This window comes from Temnothorax nylanderi, unplaced genomic scaffold (genome assembly GCF_030848795.1).
Source record: "Temnothorax nylanderi isolate EJ_2023f unplaced genomic scaffold, tnyl_v1.0 TNYL_tig0052_pilon, whole genome shotgun sequence".
Lineage (NCBI taxonomy): Eukaryota > Metazoa > Arthropoda > Insecta > Hymenoptera > Formicidae > Temnothorax > Temnothorax nylanderi.
Genome location: NW_027249114.1, coordinates 717,187 through 732,906, shown reverse-complemented (window position 1 = coordinate 732,906; position 15,720 = coordinate 717,187). Strand labels below are relative to the sequence as shown.

Sequence of the window (15,720 nt, the reverse complement as noted above, 5' to 3'; positions counted from 1 at the left end):
TTAATTTTTTTTTAAATTTTTCTCACCGGTCAGTTTTTGAGAACATTTATAACAAAGCTTGAGATTTTTATATGTCGCGGTAAAAATTGTATACACAATAATGCGTAATTCTTTATGATGTGCATTTTATACAGCGAAGCATTTGAAACAAAAAATTTGAAATGTGACATAAAAGAAGTCTATCTATTTTGTGCTGAGTTTTCGTTATCCTATTTAAATACATTTCGATTGAATGTACGTTTTCATATCGATTTATTACTGCGATTTACTATCGCGGTGCAAATTTTAATATTGCAAGAAATGTGGCCAAATTTTTCAAATCTTTCAAGGCACTATATTTTTAATAGTTATTTTTGTTAATAATTGATATGCAGTATCGAGTTCCTCATTAGAAACCATGTAATAAATCTTGTTATAAATGTTCAAAAACTGATCGGTGAAAAAATGTAAAAAATTCATACTGACATTATTTATAAAAGAGCTTGTGTTTTAAATTTTATGCAATTATTTCTGATTATCCTTATAATCTTCTCTTAATGTGATTCAATATTTTATTTATTGATGTTTTTAAATGAGTTCTCAGGATACGTTAAGCACCGTGTTTGCAATATAGGCAATATTTCTTACATTGATATCTCAAATTTTATTTTTATTTCGATTTACCGTAGTACCGCGGCTCTGCGAATAAAGGAGCGAAAGTTTCGTTTTAAATGGGGCGTAACAGTAGGAACGGAAAAAAAGGACGACACGGTATCGATATATAACTCGGTTCTCGATGTAGCACGCACTTCCTTTGTGCGGGTAAATACGCGTCGACACGCGTGAGAATTCGACCGTTTGTTTCGACGCGCAACGTGATCCAACGACTCCCACGATTATTCGTGTCACGCATTGCCGTAATACGACTGCACTTCGCTAGTGACATGCATTCCGCCCTTGAAGTCTAGAGGCTCCAGATAGAACGCGAAAAGGAATGTGTGTAAAAAGACCGAAAATTGATTCTTCACTTTATATACCTACCGTTGTCTACGTTCACGAAGGCGAGAGGTTTTTTTTCTTTAATTTATCAGTTAAATTAACTTTAATCCTCATAATTTAATTGAATAGAGTTTGCAATTCTGGGGATGGTCTCTCGGTTTTACCGTTGCTATTGTCCTACTTGCAGGAAAATATGGTCACCCTGCCGGAAGCTATAAGCCAGTTTCCTCGTCTTCGCAATGCGCGGACGTAACGAAGCGCAGGAATTATTTCTTATCCCTTGTCGTTTCAGAAATTGCACGGCGCGGTCATGGGCGCCGAGACACGGTCTTCTTCCTGGTTTTTCCGTGGTGCCACGAGAGGAGGAAAAAAAAGTCCGGTTGAAAAATACCGCTTCATTATAATTTTCATGAAACTCTTGTTATGGAGGCAGGGAAATTTTACTGTGCGCTATTAGCAAGATAATTGAAATAATAATCATGAGGAGAGAAGCAAGGAAGTCGCGGGGGAAAAAAATTCCGGCGCGGCGCCCATGCTCGCACTTATTCCCTGCGCTTATCCTTTGTGCTTATCCCTTGTACTTATCCTCTGTCCACCGTAAAGGCGGCAATCAAAAGTACATTTTCACTTAACCCGCTGCACTGGAAATTCCAAGCCGGGTGCTTTGAAGCAGCTCCGCGCAGCTCATATTATTGACGTCTCCCATTAAAATTTATACGGTGACTCAGAAGCCGCTGTATTGTGGAATATTAAATTAAAAAAAAAAAAAAGCTCTTTTCATTACTTAACTTCTCCAGTTGTATACTAGAACCAGAATTATAAAAGTTATGAATTGATTAACGTTATTTCATTTCAAAAAAGATCTACTTTATAAAAGGAATAACTTAATAAAGTACAGAAATAAGAGTTCCAGATTTTTGTGACACACACATAGACACGTATACGTTCGCTCAATAATTCATTTTTTACTGATACTTTTAGTTTCCTTCCTTCAATATAATTTTAAATCAATTTAATTTAAAAATTCTGAAACATTTAGTCTCGTAATATCATTAATCAATATCTCACGGAGTTATTTCAAAATACATATCTCATACTGGAGCGAAATGTCCTATTTTATCGCCTAATAATAATCAGTGTCGTCGATAACTATAGAATCGCGAGAGATACATATTCCAAAATAAACATTTAATTCGGCTTGCTCTCGAACAAGAGCACGTCAAGAAATTAATACCTTGTTTATAAACGTCGTAGACGTCGTCGTTGTTCGCAGCAACCACCTGTTTACCTGACGTTATCGTCATCATCCTCCTACTCTTGGGCTCTGTCGACGCGTTCGCCGCAGATTGTCTCTCCCTCCCCCCCCTCTCCCCCCTTTCTCTGTTTCTCCTAGAAGCACACGGTGGGTTTCGGTGGATTACATACTATTCTCGCGGAATATTCTCGGTGATTCGAATCGTTGGAGCCATCCTCAGAAAAGACAGACGCGTGTCGCAGCTTCTCGTTCTCCCTTGTCGCCGTAGCGTCTCTCGCGGCTCCTTTGATCTCCTTTCCCTCTTCAAGTGACATCACCCGAACGTCGTGCATTTCGCGAAAAGGGATCGCGATCTTCCTAGGTCACGCGCTCGAGTTTTATGTTGTCGAAAAAGAGGAGTACTATGATCCGTCACATATTTTTGAACGACGATGCATCTTCTCACTATTTGAAAAGCATTTGATTAAAGTTTTTGACTTTGACATAATATGACATAATATGAATTATAATTGGATCGTATAATTCAATTTTCTTATCTCTTTCTGTGTACAATAAAATTCCTTTTATTTATTAAAGTTGGAGTAGCGATTATCTTATAATTTGATTGCATTAAATTAGCAAAAATTATTTTGATCCGTAACAAAAAAGGCTAATTGAACAATCGAATAAACGATTTAATTAATTTAAGCGGTTTAAGTAATTTTTTTTATGAACTGTTATAAATTTACACTAACAGTAAGTTGATCGAATTTTTTAAGCCAGGAATAAAAAAGATCTAAGTAAACAATGATAAAGATTAAAAAATTTAAGGAAATTAATTTTGAAAATGAAAGAATCTTTGACTTATATTAATCTTTATGAGGAGAAGAATTATTCTAAATTAGAATGCCGTGAATCTCCGAAATGCGACAACATATCCTATATATTCTCTTCCGTCGTTTTAATTGCGCAGTGCTATTACTCTTCCACCTGATATTTGTTTTCAACAATAGAATTAAATGTTCCACAAAAACAGCTGCGAAAACTGTTACTCCAATTACCCGTGTCTAGTTTAATTTCCTTAAGCAAGATCTTACCGTTGAAAACCCGTTGTCCTCGCGCGCGCATTCGCGTAACGTTCAACACAAGCGTATACCGCTCTCATGATCTTTTCTCTGATCTCACATCCGCCTCTTGTTTGTGTCCGTGTTGCAGAAACAAACGGCCTGAGGATGCTGGAGCTGATAGTGCCGCAGCACGCGGTGCTCGGGCAAAATGTAAGCCTCGAGTGCAACTTTAATCTGGACGGCGAGAAGCTGTACTCGGTCAAGTGGTACAAGGACGGCAACGAGTTCTACCGATTCGTACCCCAGGAGAAGCCACCTGCTCTGAAGTTCGTCCATCCCGGTGTCACGGCAGTCGTAAGGATAGCTAACTATTTTCTATCTCTCTCCCTCTTGCCCACACACTTGCCCCCGTCTCTTCCTCTTGTTTTTCGCGTGAAACTTTAGTTAACGAAAAGCTGAATCAAGAAAGAATGAATCAAAGTTCGTAATCTATGCCAGGCCTATATGTCGGAGACATACATATGATCTCTCCATCGCGTTAAAAAATGGGCTAAGATTTTCCTCATTCCTCAAACATTCCGCACTCTCCGACGAACAAAATCGGAAGGGTTCGACATAAAAACGGCATAAATCCGTGTACTTGTATATAAGATACCCGGCCATTTCTTCGGGGTCTCTCGAGGTCGAATACGACTCTCCGCTCGTTCTCGCGTACGTTCTCGCGTCGAACCCTTATCCAATATCTCGCGCTTCGCGTATCCGACGTGTGTACGTGCGGGCCCCCGATTGATCGTCGTGAATCGCCTTAAACGCGCGCACCTACGATTGAAACCCCCGTAAAAAGAAGGGCTCCCGGGGAGAGTACACGGTGTTTTGATTCCGCGCCGTTTTCCGTCGGAGAGTTCCTCCCGGCGGAGGCGTTCCTTTCCCCCGGGAGTGGCGTCATGATTGACCCACTTTCGGTCGCGCGTACGGACTTGGATTCTTAAATGCGCGTCAATCACGATGGGAGGGAAAATCCCGACTCCCCGGTACTCGACGGCGTAACTATCCCGCGTCTCTGCCCTCATATTTGCGTCGCTTAAAAATAAATCGCGCGTCCCGCCGTTCGCTCTGGGATATTTTTCCCGGTAGGAAAACAAATAGGAGGGCAAATTGTGAACTAGTTTGAAAATACGACCGATGCGATCGACGAGCGGCGGAAATTTCGCTACGCGGGAACGTGCACATGCAGCCGCGCGCGATGGAAAGGGTAATAAAAACATATGCGCGCGCGCGCGCCCACACACACACACACACACACACACACACACAGAGAGAGAGAGAGAGAGAGACCTGGCAGTAATAAAAGTCGTAAATGTCACATTTTCGAAATTCTAGTTTGAAGTCTCTCCCACGGGAGACGTTGCCGCAGTTATGAGCGACGTCTGCAACAGGAGCTTCTTCGCGGGCTTCCTGGTACATAAATAAATAGGGTATCGCATGCAGAAGCGGCCCCACAGCCGAAATTCCCCCGTCTTGGGGCGCGCGCGTGGCCGAAATGGCTTTCCATTCACGTCAAGACGTCGGATTAATGCTGCATTACGCGCGCCGAGCGTCGAATAAACAAAGACGGGAGGCGACCACCGGCACGCGATCTTGGTCATAATGAGCCTTAATATTAACATTAATCACCGCGCGAGATTGGCGCTCGGGAGCGCCCTTAGAAATTATCGGTCTACCCGGTCGTTATCGCTGTTTATAATTACATCGATTAGTATAATGAATCGTGAAATGCGCGCGCGCCCCCCGCGCGCGGAGATGAAAATTGCGAGGATGCCGACGACGATGACCCGACTCCCCTCCCTCTCCCTCCCCGTCCGTCCTCCCTTCCCGCGTTCTTCGCGAAACTAATTTAATGTGGGGGACGTTGTTCGTTAAGCGTGTCGTCGACCGTCGTCGCGGGGGCACGTCTAAAATTGCCTTTCGTCGTCGTTGTCGTCGCCGTCGCCGTCGCCGACGCAAAAGATAACGCATTACAAATTGATCCCGAGGGGGAGTCGCTCTTCCTCGCCACTCCCCCTCCCCCTCCCCCTCCTCCTAGTCGCGTCCTCCCTCTTTTGGGTTAATGATATTTCCAATAATTTCAATTCCTCGTCGACTATATCACTCGCTCGGTTTTCCACGCCATTGAGTGATACGAAAAAATTCCAGTCCCGCGGTACGAAAACTACGCTGTGGAACGAGCCTTCTGTACGTGCTCGAATGGGTGATGGGTGATTCACTGGGCTACGGCAGCGGGGAAATTTCGACGAAAGTTGTCGGAGGGCGGTCCATTTCGCGCGAAAGACGAATATACGAATACATATATCTCTCTCTCTTTCTCTCGATTTCATTCGTTCATTCATCGAGATTTAGAGAGGCGAAATAAAAATCAGACACTTAATCCGGGTCGTTCCTGGAAACTAATGTTGGAAGCGTGGAATTTACCGTTCGCGATATAAGGAATTAATGGGCGGACATTTTGTGGAAATAACGGTTTAATTCTAATATGAGATGATCGAAATTTCACGTGATTTTCCCCACCTCTTTCTTTTCTATTTCTCTCGGTTAGATGGAATGAACAAATTGCATTAGAGAAGATTTTAATTTCTAGCCCCCATGTATCTTGCCGAGTCAGTTCGCGGCAGTTTTCAGCTTGACGAATTGGCTATTATGTCCGCGACCCATCCTCTTTTGTCTCTTTCAGCTTCACGAGTCCAGTCAACGAACGGTCGTCCTACGTTCCGTGAACCTCATGAGCACGGGACGCTACAGATGCGAGGTTTCGGCGGAGGCGCCGTCCTTCCAGACCGTCTCCGATCATTCGGATATGATGGTAATCGGTAAGCAGCGACGGCGAGTAGACTCGTATTAATTAAGAGAAGAGTTTTATCGTTCAAAGAAATCGCGCGCAATAACGGCGATCCGGGCCTCCGCAAACTTGCGGGATATTGCTCGCGTCTTATCCCCCGCGAGAGACGTCTTCTTCCTTGCCTCGATTCTCGTTATCCGGGCAAATGTTGTTGTTATCGCGCGCCGAGCGAGAAAAAGGAGGCCGAAAAAAAGGAAATTGTGTCGACTAATCGTGATTTTATTCGCGTTCGAATTAAAATCAAATCGCGAAAAAGAGGGGATTTATCACGGTCCGGTGTGAGATATGACTTGAAGCGGTTTAATTCCGAGACAAAGATTTATACGTGTCATTTAACGAAGGGATTTCGGTTTCGCGCCGTTCAAGAAGAAGAAGCAGCAGAAGAGAGGATTTTCCCGCCGCGGGATTAGGAATTTTAGCTTTTGTGGCTTTGAAGATTTCATAAGCCACTTAACGCGAAGAGTTAATTAACGTCGCGACGGCTTTGATCTGTGAGAGGGAACGTTATCTGGAACGACCTCCTCAAAAATATCGACCTACGATCGGTGACGAATCACTGACGATTTATCCCGCGGCGGTAATGCGTCTGTGGACTTTCGACTATAACTCTCGCTCGAATTAACGAAGCGTTTTTCGTTAATCTTGCCTTATTATCGTCTCGCGCGCGCGCGCGCGCTCACCAGCAGCGGAGCGTTTCCCTTCATTGACAAACTCGAAACCGATATTCGCTCAATTATTTATCGCAATTTTCCCACGAACTGAATTAAATTTATTGATGTAAAATCCGCCCGTGCCCTTTCATTTTCAATCACTCCGAGCTCGAGTATTACCGCTCTCGCGCAACATTCTTCACAAATTGAAGTCTTGATTAATAATATCGTACGAGAAATATCGACTGGGATGGATTTCCACGGCAACTATGCGGAACCTCTAAAGCCGTTTAAGTCTAAATAAGAATCCGCCACTGATTTTCCATCCAATCTTTTTAATCCACAGAACGGTTTCGATTATTTATTCTCTTTGCCGTGGGGACAAGATCTCGATCGCTAGAGTTTTTTGCGCCAGCCAGCCGGTTATTTCCCCGCGCACGTTCATATATATATATATATATATATATATAGTGTATATAAAGTTAAATGCGTTATATCGAGTGCAATGATTACGGCGAAGTGTTACTCCATTAAAATTTCCGCGCCGGTAAGCGTAAACAAGTTAAGCTCGCCGCAACAAAATTACGGTTCGAGCGGTATTGCGTTAAAATATTCGAGCGGGCGCGCGCGCGCGCGCAAGTTAAAAGCCCCCGTCGCTCGGGTCTAATCGAAGAACATCACGTCCTTTTTGTCACAGCAGATTATTTTACGTGCATCTACATATTTTCCAGCCTTGCCGGAGGACGAACCCGTTATCACGGGCCGACCCGTTTCGGGGAAACATCGTTATCAAGTCGGCGACGTCGTGCGGTTCAATTGCACTTCGGCGAAGTCGAAGCCACATGCCACGCTCAGCTGGTTCATCAACGGCGACCCCGTGAGTGCTCGAGACGCAAAGTGTCTCTCTTCCTCTCTCTCTCTCTCTCCCTCCCTCCCTTTCTCTCTCTCTCTCTCTCTCCCTCTCTGCTTGCGTACCGCAACCGTGAATGTCTTCTCAGGCTGTCGGAAGCGTAAAAGTTTCGCGGCGACGTCATTCGACGTCCGAGATAAGCCACGATCCCGACAAATCCGTCTAGAGTAGTCTAGGGATTCGCGCGCGTTCACGCACGATGCAGTTGAGCAAGAGCTACAGGAAGAGGCCTTATCTGCGAATATTCAAACTAGTTGTATCGTTACTAATACGAACGTATTTCTATGCGTTGCATATCTAATTCCAATTGTTTCTCAATTTTCCAAGGAAGAAAAAGAGTTCAATTATTATCTCGATTTTTTCCGAGATAATAGTTGAAGGGTACAGGGGAAAAACGATCAATGTCCATCCGGAGTAATTTCGAGAAGAACGATATTTTAAGTTTCAAGACATCAGATATCTTAGGAAGCTGTTGTAAAATGTACTGACAGTGAATATCGGTATAGTGTTTATTTAGTGTTTATATTGTATGTTGGACTCTAATGGTTTTTCCCCAGCTTACATCTTTCGGCTTTATTTCCAATAAATTGTAACTGTTCTTGATCAAAACAGATAAGAATTATGAAAGTCCTTTAAAAATTCCATAAGATGACATGATCGGATCAATTTCGACAAAAAGTGAACTTTGATCTTTTTCTCCCGTTATACCCTTCAATTGGAAGATTCAATATTCCATTATTTTTTTATTCCCACCATCATATATATTTATATATAAAATCTTTTATATATGTATTAGTATAATTAAGTTTTAAATTAATGTTTGACTGAAGCGAAATCCACTTCACTTCTCACGGATCGAGGATTCTGCTGCTAAAATATTCATCAGATGTTCCTACAAGTGTCAAAGTTAAATCTTCACGTCTATCTTAATAAGGGCTTTTTTCTCATAATACATCATGTTTTACCGACGTGATACACGTGCCACAAGATTACGTCTGTAAAAGGCACTTTGATATAACTACACGACGAGGAAAAGTCATAACAGTTTCCTCTCTCTCTCTCTCTCTCTCTCTCTCTCTCTCTCTCTCTCTCTCTCTCTCTTCTCTCACCCTCTTCCCCTCTTTTGAGCGTTGTGAAAAGTTTCTTCGCCCTTCGCGGCGAATTTCGTTCTTTCGCAAAAATAACGCACCTCTGCAGCGACCACCGACGTGACCGCTAATGTCTTGTTGATCCGCGATTACGCGCTAACAAAGCTCGAGGATTAATTTTGCAAAGTGCATTCTATGGAGCGCGCGCGTGCGCGCGCTTTCTCATTTTTCACACGCGAACAAATAATTGGTTCTTGGGTAATTAATCTTCGGGTGTTGCGAGCGGACGCTCGCGCGCACTCAAAATTGCCTGATTAGCCTTTGCAACGTTACTTCGTGGCTTATTAAAATTGGGATTACATTTAATCGGTACTCGAATCGATAATCTTAGATAATTCGGGGATAATCCTTATTGTCCGATCCTTATCGTCCGAAATTGTGAAAAAGGTGAAATTCGCTGTCTAACGTGGGAAACGTTGAAACGCGGCCGATGAAACGTTGAATAATTCCATTATCGTGATTAGAATTAGCGTTGTATGTTAGGACGCTTCTTAATTTTTGTCACAGAAGTTGCAACAAAATTTAATGAGAGAGATAACAATCTTCTGCTGAACGATATTAAAAGTTTATATAGTGCCTCTCACAGGAAACTCGCAGGTCAAGAGTCAATTTTCCTGGAACGAAGTAGATTAGATAGATAATGCAGTGTATTTAATTTGCGATGATAAGCACCGACGACGTTATTACATTTTATTTTTTGAAGAAAAAGGAAAATAATATATGTCTTAAGAACACATTAAAATTGTTTTTCAAGATAATCTCGCATGTATCTAGAAATTCAGCAGCGCTCATTTCTTCTTTGCTTATTGAATAGAACATTATCTTGTCCCGATTCCAATTTAACATTTCAACTGAGTGAACCGGTCCACTAATTTTCACTCGTCTGGTCTTTTTGTTTAAAATTCCTGTTTAAAAATAAGAAACGATACCTGCGACGTCGATATTCTTCCAGAAAAGATAGATATGAAAATTTTAGAGACACGTTTTATTACCGACGCCGCGACGGCGCGGCGCGGGCGTTACGTCGAAGGGAACGTCCGTGCCGTCATCACCGTCATCATCGTTCAGAGTCGAGAGAGAGAGAGAGAGAATATACAGTCCCGCTTCTTCACTTCGATTAGGTCGAGCAGCAGTTCTTGAAGCTCCACCCCGTCGTCGTGGACCGGAACGATCTGGAAACCTCCACACTCGGTCTAGAGTTCCGTCTGCGCTCGAAGCACTTCAAGAAGGGAGACTTGAAGATCAAATGCCTGGCGAGGATATATACCGTATATTGGAAATCGAATGAGCTCAGCATAGAGGGTGAGAGGCCTCTGAAGATACCGGTAATGGAGAGCAGGGAGACAAGGGCGCAAGGGCACACGCACGCCGAGCATATCCTAGGTAAAAAAAGAAATCTCTCCCCGGCCGCCCGGCCGGCCCTTGACTAGAGGGGGAGATGACGTAGCGACGAGGGCGAAATGTCTGTTCCGCCGCACGAACACGGGATTTCTTTGTCGCGTCTTTTAATTTAGCTGCCCTTGTTAACCCTCCGTAGAAGAGAGAGATGGATCAAAAATTTTAAAAGGGAAAATTCTTTCCCCTTTAAATTGAAGCTCAATTATTCGAGATATAAACCTAATTTGCATTTAAATGTCCCTTAACAATATTTTAACGTGAAACGTGATACGAGAATAAACAGAAATTGCGGGTCAAAGCTTGATAAATAAAATTAAACGACGCAAATTTTACCTCCCCGTACTATTCGAGTTTTAATTAAATGTTTAAATATTAATTTGTTTAAAGCGATGTTTTTAAAATAATATCAAAATATTAACTTTCCGTGACGTTTTATTTACTTTAATATCAGGATTGAAAACGAGGGTCCGTCTTGAAGAGCCATTTACCCATCCCGCGCGTAAAGGAGGGTAAGAATCGCTTTTCGGGCCTCCGTGAAAAATAAAAAGGAAACTGACGTTTTTCACAAGTTCATGTCGTCAATATTGATTACACGTCCGCAAAAAGTATAGGCTTTGCGGGCGCGCGAGGAGGGCTTATATAGCGACCGAAATAATGGATCCCAGCCCTTTCGGTGTTAACATCTCCAACTCGAGGCCCGTCCTGACGCGCAGATAGTTTAGCAACTCAACGTCGTTTCTCCCCCGATACGCTGTTTTAGTTCTATCGCGCGAGCCAAAGGGTAAACACGTAACTCGTTTCGCGCAAAACCCCGCTTCGGGGGACAGCACCGAGGGAATAAGGAAGGGAATTTTGTTAACATGTGCCGAATCACGAGGAGACTCGCGCGCGAAGCGAGCGATTTGAAAGATTAAGAATCCAATTTCGCGGACACGTGGACTCCGTGTCACTGCGCCTTTTAATTCGGCCGCACTTTTCTTTTAACAGCATTCGCTTAAGCGCAAAATTCGTTTTATCTAAATTCACTTGGCCGCGAGCTTCAACTTCGAAGGTCGAAACTTAGAATTTTTCCGTAATTTTTAATGAAATGTCCCCGCGCCTTCGGGAAACGCGACGTTATCCTCTCTCTTTTTCTTTCTTTTCCAGCGAGCGGAAGCATAGCGCTAGGGCCGTGCGTGGTGCTGGTGATCATGGGACTCCTGATGCTGCGGTAAGGAACGAGGATACCACTCGCCCTTCGTGCTCATCCCCCAGGCCTGTGGAACGCCAACCCTGCCCCCTCCCCCCCGTAATGCGATATGATTACGTAATATAAAATTACCCGTGTTGTTTATATTTTTTATAATTGCAATTAGTGGAGTTAGAGACCACGTAATAATCGTAGACAGACGACACACTATCGAAACTACGTTACGACTTTATACTCGGAACGTTCAGAGGGAGTTTTCGTTGTAAAGGAACGAGATGGGTTCTTTCTCTTCTCTCTCTCTCTCTCTATCTCTCTCTTTCTCTCTCTCTCCAGGGGCGATAAAAGAATTATCGGGAAATTTTGCGGCGACTCGGTCGTTCGATTTTCACGTTACACGAATTACCTACGTCTCACGTCTACAGTGCGCGAAAGACACGACGGACTCCGTTGTTCCGTTCGCAACTCCGTTGTTCGTAATATCTATTCGTCGGGGGGGGGGGGGGGAAGGATTGCCCTGGCCAACACCGATATCTGTCGTTTATCGGTGAAAATTCGGAGCCGCGACTTTTTTTACATTGCTCGCGGCGACTCATGCGTAAAGTGCATAAATCGATCTCTTCGGGTTACACATACACCTCGTCTCTCTGAATATTCCGCTGTGTGCGGCTAGCGCGTATCCTGCCCCCGTTCCTCAAACCCGTGGCGCGGGTCCGCGCGTTTTATTGAATTTTCATTAACCGTGCCGCGTCTGGAAACGCTAGAATGCAAGTGCGCTTTACTTGAGTTTCAAGACAATATAACATTAACGATTTAGCTGTGTACACGGAGGAAGTTTCCCCCCGCAAATTCCCGAATTCGGCATCGGCGTGCGCGGCTTGCGAATATTAAAATATTCTCGATCGTTGTTCTTCAGGTGTTCGTCGAGTAATCGTTAATGAGAATTTTCGATGCTTAAAAATATCCGGAAATGTCCGCTTCATTCTCAATGAAATTAATTTATCGGTACACTGCGCACCCTCGACTCGCCTCGGACGGCAGATATTTAGTTAAGAAAACGAGGGCGACGCACGGCGATGCTGTACTTATAAGTGACGCCGCCGTGTGTGTGCGCGCACCTCTGTAAATCAATAAAATAAACACGAATCGAGAATCATAGGTAGTACATACAACCCAGGCAGTCGACGCAACGCAAACAAAACAAATCGTCGTTTCTGTTCGTCACCGTACCGTAGCCCTTAACGATCTAGTCCGCTATTAATCGTACGTTAACGAGATAATATCCTAGGAATAATTGTACGACGTGTGTGTGTGTGACTGTGTAGCGTGCGTTTACCAAAGATTTTTCGAACTTTTCACGCTAAGCATTCCTAATTGTTAATTAATCACGGTGGCACGGTGTGTAGAGAAGGTTTTTCGTAAATAAAAAAACTTGCCACGCTCTTTTATCTATGGTAGGCTGTAAGGACACACGCTCTCTGTACATATGTACATATATACATATATATTATGTATAAAATTGTAAGCCGGACGATATATACTTGTCTTTAATTTAACGTTCCAAGGTAAAACGCTGGTAATACGGAAGTTACGAAAAAAGGATATCGTTAAACTCTAATCCGCAGAAATATTTTCTTTAGTAAATCACGTAAATCTCTCCAGACATATGTTGTACATCGATCTAATAAAACCGTAATGAAAGTCAATCGAGAGTGATGTTGAATATTTTATTATGCATCTTCGATACGAAACGCTCGTTTAATCAGCTCTTACTTCGAATTTCTCGTACATGTCCCGATTAATTATAAAAATTGTTGCTGAATATTACAAGCTTAAGTATATAATAATAATTCCTATAAATATATGTCTTAAGTTAAGAGTCTTTAAAATCCCATTGTACGACCGCAACGGGAAGGAACGGAATCAGCATAAAGCAAATATCATAAGACAGTCGCGTTGAACAGGCAGCGTTCCGTGAAGAATGGATGTTTTTTCGCGTGAACGTTCGACGACTTAGCCGGGGACTTGGCGAAAAACTTGAGAATCTTCTGCTCGTTGGAGGTCTCCGTCTCCTCCGTTTCTTCCCACTCTACCGTGAACGCTTTCGACTCGAGAATCTGTTCGGCGGTGGACCAGCTGAAGCGGACGAGCTGCGGGAAGCCGAACACCTGGTCCACGTTCGCGGACAGCCAATTTTTCGTCAGCGGATCGGTGGGGTAGCCGCTGCCGTACTCCGCTGCGATGCCCTCGCCCTCGCGAAACCGCCACGCGCGTATCGCGTGATCGCGCGACACCTTGGCGCATATGCTGGCCGCGCTGACGATCGGATAGGTCGCGTCGGCCTTCTTCGCCACGACTATCTTGACGCCGGGAAACACGCCTTCCAGCCGCGCCTGGTAAGACTCGGGCTTGCCGACGGTGTCGACGTAGATCTCGGCGACGTTCACGCCTGCCTCGATCGCTCCCCGGATCAGATTCGTAGCCGACATCATGGAGACCTCGTTGAGCGAGACCTTGGTGCGACGGTACATGCTGTTGGCGATAACGTTGGGCGATATCACGTCGATCGCCCAGCCGATGCTGTCCTTACGCTTGCAGATATCGTCGAATATCTCGTCGCGTTTCTTCTCCGTCAGGCTCTTGGAATCGGCGCAGCCCAGATCGACCAGCAGCTGCTTCTGGGACAACGGGGAGTACGAGATTCCGTATACCATCGGGCCCAAGACCGGGCCGCGACCCGCCTCGTCGACTCCGAGCTGGCATGGCTCGTCCCTGCAGATTTGGGGCACCTGTTTCGCATGGATAAGCAGCCAACAATGCGATTAGGGCCTTACATCTCTCTTATTTTAATATTTGCTCCTACTCTGATAATTAATTCTCGCAAAAATATACGAATTATTACCAGGAAAATATTCTACGTGTAAAAATATGCGAGATTGTGCACAAAAAATATTTAAATTGCAAAAAAATGTGGCAAATGTACAACAATTATTGGTTGCAGTTATAAAAATGTGCAGAACACATCAACGTTTATATTCGAGGACATTTCCAGGGCTGTCAGATATATGTAAAATTACGTATTTCATCAACGTTCTCTTTTCTTTCATTTTATTCGTACGAAAATATTGCATAGAAGTATTTACCGCCGAAAAGTGAACCTTGTTGACGCTGTGGTCACTACATTCGAAAAAGGGATGTAAATCCTCTCTGCGGATGATGCCATTGATTGCCTCGTTGCACAAATCCTTCTTCTCCTCTCGATTGCCATTTTTTATCGGATTTTCATTTTCTTCGTCCATTTTTTACAGTTTTATACCGGCGTAAAAGCTCGATCGAAACAAATCAACCTAACCTAACTAAACATAACCTCAAGTCTTTTTTCAGACATCGCAGATTTCTATCCAGAATACCTCTATATAGAATGTACAGTCTGTGTTCGATTGTTGCTTTTCAAAATTTTATAGCCGAAAATAGCTTTTAATCACTGCCAATATGTATAAAAATATTAAAAATTATATATTATACTATTTATATTAAAATTAATATTAATATGCCAACTTATTTATCCGGTAAACTGTGTGAAACGGTTAAAGAATAAGAAAGATATATTTATTTTCTTGTTTCAATACTGTGTTAGACATCATATAATTATTACATATGTGCGGATGTGCCATGAATCTTTACATGAATTTATATATATAATTCACTCTACTAGAGTGAGAAAGAGAGGAGAAATTGTCGTATTAAATATTTAATTTCAATTGTAATTTTTTTCTGGTAGACGTATTGTTGCTTTAATTATTCCCAGTTATATCCGTTTCAATAACATGTATATATAAATTTAATAGACATTTTGTTTACCCTGATCGCATTCCTTTAATTCCAAACAAATTCCTAAAGAGAAAAAAATATAAACTTGTTTATGTTTTGACGGCGCAAGGCTACAAAAATATAGATACTCGCATGTGGAATTTATATCTGCACGAGCGTTTCTCTGCTAAATCAAAAATTGCGGTTTAACTTGTTATCCTAAGCAGAGGTGGAAGTATCATCAGAACCTGAGACCAAGCAAGCATACAAAATTTAAGCTCCTTTAATTCGAAATCTGATCGACTTCGCTGATTTATAAGTTATACATGACGGACATATCTCCGTGAAAAATGTCACCTGTGAAATCGTTCTCTAACATCGTCAAAAAATATATTCTTCACTTCTCTTAATTTAAAAGCCAAAACTTTTCTCGAAAAATATCTTGA

The 15,720-nt window shown here is 43.0% G+C and overlaps 2 protein-coding genes across 4 annotated transcripts in view; one reads left to right on the top strand and one right to left on the bottom strand.

Annotated features, from left to right (window-relative positions):
• Positions 1 to 13,170, top strand: part of LOC139772695 (uncharacterized) — a 182,994-nt gene extending 169,824 nt beyond the window's left edge. For all 3 annotated transcript variants that reach the window (XM_071706574.1, XM_071706575.1, XM_071706576.1), the window contains 5 exons: positions 3,428 to 3,633; positions 6,008 to 6,143; positions 7,554 to 7,699; positions 10,002 to 10,263; positions 11,425 to 13,170. In XM_071706574.1, the coding sequence (XP_071562675.1) occupies positions 3,428 to 3,633; positions 6,008 to 6,143; positions 7,554 to 7,699; positions 10,002 to 10,263; positions 11,425 to 11,492 (818 nt within the window). In that variant the 3' untranslated portion in view covers positions 11,493 to 13,170. The remainder of the gene's footprint in view (positions 1 to 3,427; positions 3,634 to 6,007; positions 6,144 to 7,553; positions 7,700 to 10,001; positions 10,264 to 11,424) is intronic.
• A 7-nt stretch (positions 13,171 to 13,177) lies between these two features.
• On the bottom strand, positions 13,178 to 14,844 carry LOC139772691 (ribonuclease H2 subunit A). Its single transcript, XM_071706570.1, has 2 exons — positions 14,608 to 14,844; positions 13,178 to 14,253 (listed from the first exon to the last, which is right to left on the bottom strand). The coding sequence occupies exons 1-2, from the start codon at positions 14,761 to 14,763 to the stop codon at positions 13,405 to 13,407; spliced, it is 1,005 nt and encodes a 334-aa protein (XP_071562671.1). The 5' UTR covers positions 14,764 to 14,844; the 3' UTR covers positions 13,178 to 13,404.
• Between the last annotated feature and the right edge of the window lie 876 nt (positions 14,845 to 15,720).

Bases quoted from the DNA above. Each gene is read 5' to 3' on its own strand.
- LOC139772691 (XM_071706570.1), bottom strand. From the start codon at position 14,763: ATGGACGAAGAAAATGAAAATCCGATAAAAAATGGCAATCGAGAGGAG. The intron at 14,254-14,607 runs GTAAATACTTCT...CATGCGAAACAG, and splicing joins ACAAGGTTCACTTTTCGGCG to GTGCCCCAAATCTGCAGGGA.